The sequence below is a fragment of the Dicentrarchus labrax genome, unplaced genomic scaffold (assembly GCF_905237075.1).
Source record: "Dicentrarchus labrax unplaced genomic scaffold, dlabrax2021, whole genome shotgun sequence".
Taxonomy (NCBI): domain Eukaryota; kingdom Metazoa; phylum Chordata; class Actinopteri; family Moronidae; genus Dicentrarchus; species Dicentrarchus labrax.
The window spans coordinates 13,993,915-14,008,219 of record NW_026136706.1 but is presented as its reverse complement, the minus strand read 5'-3'; the positions used below and the strand labels follow the sequence as shown (position 1 = coordinate 14,008,219).

General features: G+C 39.1%; 1 protein-coding gene across 6 annotated transcripts in view; it reads right to left on the bottom strand.

The window, feature by feature from the left end:
* Positions 1-955: 955 nt before the first annotated feature.
* galnt13 (UDP-N-acetyl-alpha-D-galactosamine:polypeptide N-acetylgalactosaminyltransferase 13) overlaps positions 956-14,305 on the bottom strand; it is a 34,581-nt gene continuing 21,231 nt past the window's right edge. For 2 of the 6 annotated variants that reach the window (XM_051404505.1, XM_051404507.1), the window contains exons 9-14: positions 13,534-13,673; positions 11,564-11,662; positions 10,703-10,837; positions 10,360-10,389; positions 7,809-8,026; positions 3,804-3,933 (exon numbers count right to left, since the gene is read on the bottom strand). In XM_051404505.1, the coding sequence (XP_051260465.1) occupies positions 7,841-8,026; positions 10,360-10,389; positions 10,703-10,837; positions 11,564-11,662; positions 13,534-13,673 (590 nt within the window). In that variant the 3' untranslated portion in view covers positions 3,804-3,933; positions 7,809-7,840. Of the gene's footprint in view, positions 3,934-7,808; positions 8,027-10,359; positions 10,390-10,702; positions 10,838-11,563; positions 11,663-13,533; positions 13,674-14,305 lie in introns of those variants that run through there. The other 4 variants (XM_051404506.1, XM_051404509.1, XM_051404510.1 and 1 more) reach the window with 4 other exon arrangements.

Genomic DNA, 14,305 nt, shown 5'->3' with positions numbered 1-14,305 from the left:
AGCAGCTGGTTAGCTCAGCATTAGGACTGAAAGAGAGCATGTCGATTACACTTTTGTGTTTGAAACAACCAAGATGTAATGTGCTGATTAGTTAGCTTTAGAGGTGATGGTTGGCTAATGTTTGTATACCTTTCAGCAGAGCAAAGCTAACCAAATCATTTCCAGTCTTTATGCTAAGCTAAGCTGAACAATTGCTTCTTTTAGCTTTATATTTGGTGTACAGGCATGCAAGTATGATTTTTTCATTTAATTCTAACAATTTATTTAATCAATCCACTGAGAGAAATCAATAATCATTCACACAAATAAAGTTTGATGATGATGAAGCAAAAATGTCAGACATTTGCTGTTTTCTAAACCTCAGATGTCTTAAAATAGTTGTTATTTTCTGTCTTATATCAAACTTAACTGAATATTTCTGTGTTTTGGATTTTCGGTCTGACAAAACAACCAATTTGAAGATTTCTGGAAATGAATGCATTTCCCCAATTTTCTGATCAAATAAATCAGTTGATTAAAATATTGGGAAATTAATCAGTAGCAAAAGTAATCATTAGTTTCAGTCCTACAATATTCATAACTCTAATTGTCACCTGGATAATCCCTGTTCACCATCTCCACTGCCCTCTAATGACCCTCTAGCTCTTTTCTCCCGTGTCCCATTCAGAAAGAGTCATCTTGCCTTTCAAATTTTAACAAAGCCAGAGTCACCTGAAAGGTCAAGCCTTCCTCGCTTAAATGTACAGAATAAAGAGCCGTGTCAGAGGCACCTTCATCAGCTGACAATGCCGGGTGCCTTTACAGAAACCGGACAAAAGAGAAACATCCATTACTATGTGGTTCTTATGGCATCCGGTCCTCACGCATGTTCCACGGTCACCATAGAAGAGAGGCTGCAATTTTCCACATTTAAAAGCCCACACACTGAAGCCTGGTAATGAGATGTACTGGGGTCTTAAAAGCTTCAAGAACAAGGTTTATTAAACAACTGATGTATTGGTGTGATGTGCTAGTGTTCACATTTTCATCAGTTGCTTGACACCGAAATTAATGCTAAATCTATGTTCAAAGTTTGTTTTGTTTTTTTCTACAAAAAAAAAAAAAAATGTACAAACAGGTAACATCACTTTGCAACCAGTACACTGAAACATTACATTCCTATTTTAACACCATGCACTTTAAGATAATGAAAAACAATAAATGTGTGTGCGTAATACGGAAGAGGTGATTGAATTTTAGTCTGAATGCCAAGTAGGCACTTGGCAAGGATTCAGTATTCAAGCAGCATTGATAGTATTTTACCATTAGTTGCTCCCTCATGTATGCTCGCCTAAGGTCCTTTAGGTAGTCTGAGAATTGGTTTCGTGGGGCCGATGATGATTTCCAAAACACACCGCAATTTCAAAACCCAAGGTAAGCACTGGTTTTTATTACCACGATTCCAAATAACACTGCAATACCTCATGATCTTTTTACCATTCAATGTCTTTTTTCTCTGAGGAGTGTTCAAGTTTTTACAGCATCTTAGAAAAATAATTCGTTCTGTATGTACAACAACAATAATGGTGATAGAAACATGTTAACAACATTATGTACAACATTTGTTGCCTGATCCTGATCAACGATGTGGTGAAAAGTACCTGTCACATGGGTGATGGGTGAGTATTGATACACTGAATGCTTACTTCACTGTAATTAAATCTTTGATCAAGAATTAATATGATTGTGACATATTTATGAGATATGAGAATTATTTAATATCCATTTGCAGTATTTTTTTTTTTTTTACTCAAAATGACAAAAGATATAACATTCTCCTTTTTCAACACCAAAATAATCAAATCAACTAAAAATCAATAAACCAAATACAAAACAACTTTCTAAAGGCACACGTCACTATTCGGCTCCAAGACATCAGGATTTCTTAAGATATTATAAAGAAGTGGGCAACATCTTTGTAGCTGGAAACTTTCAGAAACTGATCGTGTGAAATGTTACTGTGTAAGTGTATGTGTAGTAATGATGCTCTCAGATAGCTGTGATAACACAGTGCATTTAAAGTTTTTCAGAGTAGTCATTATCATTTAGGGAAAACTCTTACATTCATTTAAAATCAGTTATATCTACTCATAGTCTTGATTACTTGCTACTTCCTTTGCCTGTTATAAATAAACGTTCATACAGTATGTCGGTCGAAAGAGCTGCCTCACATTTTTCATCCGTACTGTACCTACTGTAATTCCTTTTTGTGTCCATTTTTTTTATATGATAGTTTGAAATCCACCTTACTAACGAGAGCCCAACCAATAAATCGGCCGATATTAGCTTATCACAGATATATTATTATCTGCCTACATGTCAGCCAATAATTAACAAGAAACTGCAGTGAAGAAATGCCAAAGATATGTTTTAGGTGATTTAGAAATCGCATTAGACTGTTTGTCAACCAGCCCTGATAGGTAGTTTGGAACATATTTATAAATTAGAATTCTTTAATAACCAAATTTAAGGAAAAATTAATAATTATTTATGTTAAAGTTAAACTGAAATAACAAGCTTTTCTCAGAAATCCGTATTTGGTTAATTACCAAAAAGAATACATTTTCAGTTGTATTTATTTTTCTGCAGTGATAGCGCCCCTTACTGTACATTAGTGTTTTCCAGGGGATGTGAATTCTTGGTATCAACCATACACAGTCTATGGTACTGACAGTCGTGGTAGTGGTAATTTGATTGGTACAACCGTGCAGCCACACAGCTGGTGCTGTTAGCCCATGTTCAGCCTCATCTTTGATTCGATTGTCTAACTACTGTGTTAGTCTGTATGTTATTCCGTGTAGTGGGTCGAATCAGGGGTAGACAGTGTGACAGAGTGCTGAAGTTTCAGGATTAGTTTTGACAATCTGGCCATTTCCTACAACTGGATCAATTAAAAAGAGACAATTAATGCTAGTTAGACCCCTCCTTCGTATAATGTGGGAAGAACACTGAGTAGGTGTTCAGTCAGCTGGTGCTAAAATAACATGAACAAAAAATAACATCTATAGGGAATTAGCTCCAGGCTAGCTAGCTTCCACTTTCCAAGTGGAATACAAACTTATGGGTCCTCCCAAATGTCTCCCAATTCAAAATGAAGTTAGAATTTAAATCTAAATGATCGGTACATTATGTTATGATATCAGCTTCCGCATTGGTTGGGCTCTATTAACATCACTTCAATCTTATTTGAATGTAACACAGACGCTGATATGGAAAGAGGATGAGCAGCAGTCATAACAACAACAGTCTTGTTTTCAGATTGTACCTACAGTGGAAACCAACCAACCCACTGTACACAGCAAAAGGAGGGTCATTTACAGTGCAGACCATCGCAGAAACGTGCCTTGCGATATCCTTCGTATAGATGCTCTTCTGTTTAATTGTTTGTCCAGCAGCTAAGCAGCAGTCTGAGCAGCACAGTGGACGCGGGGCTGGCAGCTGGCCTACTGTTGAGTGCTTAGATTTCAATGTTCTCCATGCAGAGGCCTCACACATCGTTCTCCCTGCTTGGACACGACAAGGTCACCAAAGCCACAGCTCGTCATTCCACCTGAATGGCTAGTGCAGCCGCTCTCAAACCTGTTGGCGAGCTGTAAAAGGAGACGTCTCCCTAATGGAAGATAAGCCGCTGCTGCCTGGATCTCTGTATATTTCGGTGTATGATGTGTGGTTAGAGCCACCTGGTGAGGGCGTGGAGAGCCAGGACTGGTTAGGATGAGGACAGAGTGGCGGGGGGAGAGGCGAGGTGAGGGATCAGACACTCAGGGTCATGTTACGGAGCAGCCACTGCTGAGAGCGGCTGTTGTTGCAGTCTCTCAGGGTGGGCACCATCTTGTCCTCCTCAGATGGCATGTCCAAACACTGGTTGCTGTTCACGTGCAGCAGGGTGAGTCGCTGGAGAGGGGACGGAGACAATTACACGGATGTAAACACATTAATGTACAAACACAAATAAATCAGCACTTCATAATGTACTGTCTGTTTTTCAGTTACAGTTTCTCAACTTGCCTCATCGACTGCAATTCAACTCCTCTGTGGGGAAAGTTGAATCAACCTGTATGACTAAGATGAACCTTCAAAAAGACACACTTCAACTATTGATTTCCCCCCACACTTACACTCACATACCTCTCAAGCCAGTAAATGGCCTAAGCTTTTTGGAGCAAGAAAAAAACAATAGGAACATAGAGAGCAGGATGTTCTAGTCGAGAGAAGTGAAAGTCTAGCCCCTTGTACAACACAACAGAATTGAGGTCCCCGTTGGTGTGGCACTTTATAGGAAGTAATTCTCTGTAAATGACCATTGAGAATCAGAAGCATCACAATCTAACCTAACGTTTATGTTTACAGCTACAAAAGTAATATGTTGGATCTTCCGGATAATCAAATGATTGTTATTGCTTGTGCCAATACCACTGATGATCAACACACCAGTCTACAGCTCATACCAGTTTTCTGTCGCTTTTAATTCAATGTTTTGGTTTGCAAACCAACTGTATGCTCCCTGCTCTGCCTGAAGTGTACTTAGATATTGTATGTGCTAGGGTCGTCTATGTTTCTGAAGATGTTTTATATATGTATAAAATTACATTAGTTGTTAGCTAGTGGAATGAGGCTTGCTCAACTGTTATTACAGCACAGAGCAAAAAGGGGCGGGACTTAGGGTCAATTTCATTTAGCTGTTTCAGTTTCAGGGTCCTGGTATTGTGCATGCTGACTCACGTTATTAGAAACACCTTCATCTTATTGACATTCATTCTCTAATTGTTTCAGTAATATCATAATGATTACTAAATATGGGATTAACTGTCTCAGATTGTGGGTGTATTTCTTAAGGGTGGATTTAGATTGAAATGATTCTGACCTCAAACATTCCTGTTTACTCTGCATCATACACCATATCCTCACAACAAAATAAGCTCAAACATACCTCCTGCTCCACTCCCCACATTGTCCCTCCTCCTGTCTGTGTACTGTTCTATCACATAAACCAGAACTGGCAGAAGACAGAACAAGCACTTTTAAAATGTCCAGACTGGAAGAGCACACCTGTTGTGATGAGCTGAACTCAAGTACTACATGAGCATGTACCACAGAAATCCTCTGTGGCTCCAGAGCTCCAGAGATAACACCCCCCACTAACAACTGGAAGAGAGCTCTCAATGGCCTTGATTAACCATTTATGTTCATTCCTTCAAAAGTAACACACTTCCGCAATTTCGTTCCTCTCTTGAGCTGCTTTTCTGGTCCTAATGATCACATGCAGAGAAGTTTGGCCGGTGAGGAGAAGCAGAGCCTCTGCTGAGGAAAACAATGCCATGAGAGAAATTGGGAAAATTATGTTGAAAATAGAATTGTATGCATGTTAGGTGCCACTGTAAGTAAGTGTAAGTGGTAACACTAAGTGTTATAATGCTTCAAAATGGATTTTTAAAAGAAAACCTTCACAGACAAAATGAAAGAGCAGTCTGCAGCCTGCATTCTTGGAGGTCATTTTCAAACTAAACAGCACAGCACACATGAAAGAAAAATACATGTGAACTACTACTACAAACCACATTCTGCATGTGGTATGATTTATCTTGCGGTCGAGGCATAATTCTTCATTAAAAGAAGATTGTGTTTTGACTGTTGACAGAGGGTATTCAGACTAATGAGCATACAGAGACACTCAGGCCATGTTTGATCTTAAGCTATAAAACACAAGGGCCTGACATTCTCTGCCTGGATACAAAGAAGTGCACACACGCCACACACACACACACACACACACACACACACACACACACACACATCTTTCCTGAAGTACACATCGCAGACCACCCTACAGGCACATTTGTTCAAACAGAGCAAGAACAAAGAGAGCAGGTGGTGTTCGACCTTCCACACCTGTCAAAAAACTAAAAAGAACAATAAAGTAGCTCTACACCAGAGACAATTTACTTTTTTAGCTTTATTTTAAAAAATAATTCATTTTTAACGACCGTTACAACTCAGTCAGAGGTAGAGTTCTGTCTATGCAGTTTTAAGGATAAGTGAGGAAAATCCTCAATACTTCCTCTTTAAAAGGCATATTCACACATCTCCGAACTGGAGGTAGAGCTAATCGATAAATCATAAGAACCTGGTGAAGGCAATAATGAGACTAGTATTTTTTTTCCTTCAATTCAAAGATCTAAACCTACTCTAGTGGCAGAGATGACGGATGAGGAGCATAACGGCGGAGATAGAAAAAAACATTCCACATTTAATGAAAATACTAGAAACGCGGAGGTCCTGTCCTTTGCTCATAATTATTTCATGTCTCCTTTGGGCGAGAGAAAACTCCCATCTCAGCCTCCCAGCAAACCAACCTGTGTCTCCGGAGCAAGTCGCTGAGTGTGTGCACAGCTGAGACCAGCTAATTAAATGAGGACGGTTTCTAACCGTAAGCCCCGGTTGAGGAACATTATCCTCTTTGTCACCAAGCAGCACGCTGGACTTGCTGAAAGGCACAAGAGTTCCTGTTTCGTGTGATCTTGTGCTGACTCTGGAAGGAGATCTAGAGGGCTGGGCTGCTTTTTGTGGGAAATATAAAAACAGCAGATTCCTTTTGTCTCAAGGCAGAGTCAGGCAACAGTCTCATTTGCTCTTATGGTGCCCTGCTCTTGTGTACGTGCTCTCCTCTTGTGCTGGCTATGCCACAAGGACCTCTGAGGGTGAACAACAAATCAGGCCATCTAACAGCAGGTCACTCTACTGCCGCAATTCTGACACACACCAGCAGCCCTGGAAGCTCCTTACCCAATTTACCCTGCTTGGACACAAAAACTGTGCCATGCTACAGTGAAATTGCTCTTTAGCTTTTTGAGAAATACAACAGTACAGGACTCTCAGGAGCAAACTCCATATAACTCAGCAGAACACAATTGGCTACAGAGAAAAGGGCACAGAAACTGGAAAAAAAGCAGGACAACCCTGAAAAGGACAGAAATTATGAGCCAAAAAAACATTCCTTACAAACTTATGTAAATAAGCAAGCCGAGTGGTGAAAAGCACTGATTTGAATTGGAATTCATTGCTTTTACAATATGTACATGGCACACAGTGTACACAGCTGCATCAGGCCAATAGGAGAGTGGCCTGAGAGGCCAGGGCCATGAAAAGCAGGTTCACAATGAAGGATCACTTCAAAAGAACTTGTAAACAATGGCAAGCCCATTTCAATCAGCCCCTGCATGTAGATAATCAGCTAAAAATAAACACATCCTCCTCCATCTCAGGCATCATTCACCAAACGCTGGCAGTCTACGGGACAGCCAGTGGATTTTCACATCAAAATAAAATATTTATGTTGGAAAATAAATGTCAAATGAGATCTAATTTGGCATGAAGGCTGGCTAAAGGTCTTGCAGATAGCATCTTATACACAGAACCATCTTGATGGGACATCTGTCATTGTTTGATGGGCCTCTGCCCCCGTCTTCATACGTTCCCCCTGAAAGGTCACCGCTAAAAGCTACTTAGTGCTTCCTAAAGCAATTTTCATGCACATTCTGACTAAATACCTGAAAGATCAACATCACAACAAGCCCTGCATTTATCTGCTCTCGCTGACAAAAACGAAATAAAAAAAAAATGAGACAACAATCAGCTACAAAGATGCCTATTAAAGCCTGAACAGGTCCAACAAATCTACTTCAAGTTCTAACAATGCTAATGACTACTACATCACTACAAAGCGGCTAAAATAACCACCAGCTTCTACTCCAAGCCTAATTTGTACTAACCTGCTCACCTCAGCCCTATAGCAGACAGGAGCTTAGAGAAAATAATCAGTGGGACTGAAGTAGAGGCGTCTAGCGACCTCCTGACGTGTGTAGTTGTGGAGGATCCAGGTCTGTACGGGACTGTTGTTACAGTACTCCACTGTGGGGCCGTAGGTGCCGTCCTCCAGACGGCTGATGGTCAGACATGATTGGGTGATGATGTGGAGGAAGGTGTGCTTCTGCGATGAGCCGGGAGTGAAAGGGACAGATGGTGGTGAAGGTAAGTCTGAGAGTCATCAGTTATTGTTAAATTAATCCATCTGTTCTTCACAGACAACTTTTCCAGATTGGTAAGAGGTGATTTCAACGGTTCATTCAAATAGAAAAGCTGTGTTGTTAATTTAAGGTGTTAACTGGACTTAACATTTATCATTTTTACATATACTGTTTGTCTCATTTTAAGGATGTTTTTATAAATTATATTTGTGGAAAGTTTTGCAGTAATTTGAAAACGTTTGAAATTTGCCTCCCGTGTGTTGAGATTTGATCCTATGACTTTATGCCACGTTCATGTCATTTTAAATAGCATTTACGTCAACCACTGAGTTGTAATTACAACATGGAAACACTTTTCTCTAAATATATATCTGATATATCTCACCTAAAGTGCCTAAAAACAGAACAAATAGCCAAAGACCATTGTTCAATTATATATTATATTATTATAATATAGTTATATAGTCAATGCACAGTATGTTAATACTACTTAAGCATGATCAAAACATTATCTCTCCAATAAACTTAGTTTGCTGAAATTCCACATTTTCTTTCACACAACTGCATCTTCCACACTTGTCCACCAGGTGGGAATTAGATAACACTGAAGAACATCGTCATAAATCTTTTTGGCTGAGACAACCCGACAACTATCAACTGGAAAACTAGACTAATGACACTATTAGTCTCTACAACACAATACATGTATACCAAAGTAAAAAGTACAGCTGGATATCTTGAAAATTCTGCAGATTTCCCATTTAAACTTAAACTCTCTGTGTAAGTAAGACTAGGGGAATATCATTTATGTAAGTGGTATATTCACAGAGCAGAGCGAACACAGCTTATTTTTGGCTGAAACAGCAGAGCAGGTGAAAAAGAAGGAAGGCTGTCTGTCATGGTTGTGAATGAATACAGCAGGAATGGAAAAGTCAGGTTTTCCTGTGAATGTGAAACTGATGACCAGATGAAATGTTAATGGTACTGTAGTCACCCAGGATTCAGCCCCTGTCTGTCACACTTTGGGCTAAAAATAACCTCGGCCACCGACAGCGGTGAAACCCCAATGCTGTTTACAACAGAGACCAGTCCTCTTCGTTTATGAATTATTCAATTTTTTTCATATTAAGAATGCACCCAGAGAACAAAGTGTAATGAAAGGATTTCTCAGAGGGTTTGTTCGGGGCTTGATGGAAAGGCCTCCAGGCTTCCTTAACTTGTCATACCTACATGTCAGCGATAGGACATCTCAATCACTGACAGATAACACTGTATTTGGTCTTTTATAACCGTCTGAGTTTTTTTTTTTTTTAAATGCATAAATTGTTAAAAGATGCTTTTTGAGATGTATAATCCATAATGTACTTTGAGTTCTGAGTCAACAGGGCTTGAAGAGAATATTTTTGTTCTCCTGTGAGATTCACAATGTCTCCCTGTTTTCCATTTAAGAGCCTGCAACATCTGTTTCTGCATTTGACTGAATACTGAAATTGTAAGAATATTACAGCCAGAAATATTACGTAAAATGAGAGTCTGCTGTTTAATATGCATTTTTTTGGCTTTGTCATTTATCTAATCTTTTTTTTTTCCTTTTGGTGCTAGTACAAATGAATAAACTGTGACTCACTCACACATTTGTATGTTATGTAAATCCAATAATCTCTTGCCTGAGTGTGTCTTAGAGGCCATAAGGTCTGTAATGTACCACACACCATTAAATGCATTAGGGTTAGATTTTTTTTTTTTCTTCCTCGTACTACTTTGTTGTTTTGTTTTGATTTCCAAGATATTAGGTCAGCTTTATATTTAGCGCTGACCTTTGGTTTATTCGTATAGACTGCCCATCAAGTTAAATGTTTGCAAAATGTTTCCACCCCGTTTATTTCAGTGAGGATAGATTAAATAACAGAAACATCTCTCCGTATAATGCAATACAGTTCAACAGCACCTCATACTGCAGGCTCCAAAATGACCATAAAGTTGAATCAACACCTCACTAAAACATTATAACCTTCATGAAGGGAGGATTTATTGCAGGACTGGGTGTATCTGCTTGCTGATTTTATGTGATGAGTAAATACATAAAATATATATTTTTAAATACATTTGGATCATAATCCATTAAAGCTTTGACTTCACTCCTCTACCAAAAAGGTTCACGTCAAAATTTAAATGATCTATTCTAATAACTACTCACACATAACAGTTCACACAGTGTTATAGGACATCACAAAACTGGAAGCACAGGACTCAAACTAAGGGGCAATATTCTGGAGCGCTGACTTGAAAAGCTTACCTCAAAATCATATTCCCACTTGCCAACATACTATGTGAAAGGAGAGAACATGAGAGGAGAGACACAGCTGCTGGGTGGAAAAATCCACTCAGCTTCTATGCTGCTAAAAAACTGCCATAGAGCACCATCTGGTGGCAGCAAACATGTACCCAATTCCCCACTTCGCACTACCCAAATCCTCACTGTGCACAGCAATCTCCTCATGCGACAGACGGAAAGACAATCAATCAGCATTTCATCAAAGTCATTTTCATCATAACAGACATCAGAAGGCAAGCAAGGCCTCCTGTAATAACAGCCTGGTAATAGATTATTCGGCTATTCTGTGAAACACAGATCTTACCTCGGCATCGTACTCAAACATCTGATTGCCCTTCATATGGTGACACTTGAGCATGACGACAGGTCCGTTGAGGCGGGAGACATCCAGACAGAGGTCATCTGTCCTAATTTCTTTATCCGCTGTGTATGAGAACACCTGGAAACAAGATGTCTCACTCAGAAAGGCCGACATTATTCATAACTTTCCACTCAAGAAATGCAAACTTTGATTGTGTTTGAAAGTGAAGTGTGGTGTGATGTGGACAGATATTATTCTTGATTTGTATTTTGATTAACAGTATTTATTCATGAGGTGTGTTGTGTTCAATGTCTTTTTGGTTCTTTCAACAGACACAGTATTTAGCTGCTTCTTTTTTTTTTTTTTTTACAGGATACTAAAGGATTACACTGAGACTCCCCCATAACGAGTGCTGTAAGGACAGAGGGGACAATGATTAAAATAAAATACAATCAAATTTTTGGCACAAACCTTCTTAAAAAGATGCCAGCATGGAGCCAAATCAACAATGGACTTAGAAATGAGAAAGAAAAAAAAAAAAAACTTGGCAAAAACCCCCAAGTTGAATTGTATTGAAAATCTGTGGATTGACTTAAAAGTTGGCAATTCAGACACACTTAGCGTCCAACCTGATTGAGCTGAAGCTTTCTAGCAAAGACGAAATCCCAAAGCTCCAAGATAAAGAAGAAGAAGGCTCGGCTGGTTCAACGTCAATTTAAAAGAGATTTATTCTACATTTACAGCGCTTATAAAATATTTCTAGAAGTTTCCAGTTAGTGTTCATAGGACATTGTCTGTAGATTAAAAAAACAACACTATATACAATAAAAATTATATTGAAATGTTTGAACTTTTTCCCCTCACCTGGTTTCCACCCATGCCGTGACAGTTGAAAAAGCCAACTTTCTCGTTTTCCTTTCTTCCCATGTTGTCCACACACTGGTTGGTCTCAACATTTCTGATCTTCAGGCAGGAATTAGAATGAAAAGAATTAGAAGTTACTTATTCTAACTTGAAATGTCCTTTCTGTCTCTACATTGGCAAATTTCATAACAACTCAATCTTCAAATCTCTAAACATTTATTATTGAATACGGTCAAACTGTTGGAAATCTTGTATTTCAACGCTTTTATAATACAAAGTTTACAAAGCTGACATAAGTAAACACTGAGTTTGTATTATTATATATTGTATTGTATTGTATTACTTGACAGTGCTCCAGGCTGCATGTCTTAACAGTAAAACAAATATTTTATTTTCAGTGCCAAACAGAAACCAGGTCCTGCTCAATATTTCCCATTAAACATTAATCATGTTTTTCTGTTAGTGTTCATGAATCATTTTCTTATTTATTGTAACTGTTTCAGTTCCTTTAACATTACACTCCAACTGAAAACAATGAACCTGTTAACAGACTAGATGATAAACAAAAACCTAATTGACAACTATATTTAAATAAGTTTTATATAAACATTTTCTTTTTTTCTTATTTAGTTTGTCAGTTTATACAAGAAATTTGAAGACATTACCTTGAACTCTGGGAAATTATGGAGCCTTTTTGACTATTTTCGACATTTTATAGACAAATGATTATTGAGAATGACATGTTAATCAAAATTCTTTATTATGTTTTTAAACTTTTAAAACTGAAATGGAGAAGTGATCTGGCTGCACAGCCTGAGTAACCCCTGCCAACACAGCTTCGACTGACTTTACAGTCAACTCAGCTTTCTACATTCACAGAGCTAAAGCTGAGCTGGCTCAATATGTCGCCTAAGCAACTTCTTATGCCTATCGTGCAGGAACAGAACAGAAAGTTCATAATTAAGTGATATAAAACCTAATGGTTCCAGCTGTTAAAGAAAGGCTGACTGTGTGTTATAGAGGATGAGAATCAGTCAGGAGGAGTCTGGTTTAGAGGAAGATGGGAGTTGAGATGCTACAGTGGCTATAGAGACCGAGAGAGAGAGAGAGAAAACCAGCTTGTGCTGCAGTACAGCAGAGCAGCACGATGAAAAAGATCCTCTCATCCGCAGCTGTATGAATGCAGGAGGATTACAAGCTCGCTTTGCCACGAGTTCTTCAACTGACATTACTTTTAAATGGCCTCCGTCTATCGTACAGGCAGCACACTGCATGTCAGCGCCGACTTTACCCCATGCTGCACTGCTGTCGTCACGGAGCCATGGGCATCAGCAGGCAAATTCAGGTCACTTCAAAAAATATTTTTCCTCTGGTGGGGGGAACTAACTCATAAAAACTGTATTATCTTGAAAAAAACAACCACTATGTATTCTCACATCTTAGCTGCAAATCATCACAGCTCCCATAATCCCCCTTTTAATTTTTTAGAGGAACTACTACTTATTCAGGTTTTTAGAAGAGGGAATTCATATTTTTATAATAAATGTGCTGGTTGACAATTTACAAATCTATCTGAAAGCGATTCTGAATGACGCTTTTTTGTGTTTTGAAATGAATCTTGGCACTACAACACAAAACTGTGCCATGGAAGTGTGTAGAATGAATACATGAGCCTTATCTCACCTACCCAGGATTCATAGCATAACTGTGTAAACATGTGACTGGGATCAATACTGACTGCACAATTCCCCTTGTTTATTTATCATACGAGTTCAATACCAACAGTTGGGGCTGTTTGTTTTTATCTTGTTTTGTTCAGCCTTTGCCGGATACTGAGATTTTCAAATTTACCTTGCAGCGATATTGTCTTTCTGAAAGCACAACCCAGAAGACACCCACAAGGACATATCTGACTGAATGCAGAGGGAGGTGGTGTATCTGCTGAGATCAGAGTACGAGAAAGCTCATACTTCACCAAGTGAGTAGTATCTTCTTGGGATCTGGGAGTCTGGGTAGACGTTCTCTAGATACCAGGAAAACGGCTTGCACTGCAAGGCCTCGCGGAGGGCTTTACGGGAAGAAACGTCCCCGTAGTCCACCCGCATCACGCCTGCAGACAAAATGCAAAGGCAAGGATTCAGCTATATGTATCCCTGAACAACATCAGTCAGTATTTACATTTCTTTGCTCTGCAGAAAAAAGAATGAGAACTGTTTTCGTGCACCAACCAATACTAAACACCAGAGGGACCCTTCACAAAAAACTTACAACTCTACCTGGGCTATGTGGGTGGTCATGGAAGGATTTCTGCAAAGAGGGCATGTGAGAAGTCAAATCCCATTAATACACATAGTGTATTGCTAAAGGTAAGGCACCTCCTTCAGATATGCAAAAATGCAGCAATTGTTGGAATATTGTGTGCCGTGATGTCTGTTATTTTAGCCAAATGGAAACCGCACGATGTATCAGCCTTGATGCAACTGAAGACTGAGGAAGGATTAGACAGCGACTGGGCACAGACACTTACAAACACATTAGGCAGATGGTTTCTCCCCAGAGTGCCTCGTAGCTTGCATGTAGATAGATCCATTAGGGTAATTTATCATGAAAGACCATGATTGCAATAAGAGAAAATAGAATACAATTTTCAAAAACCAGCTAACATGCAAGACTTACAGCACTAATTATCCATCAGACGCAAGGCAGACAATGCAAACACCACCTTCTGTAATACCAATGTCT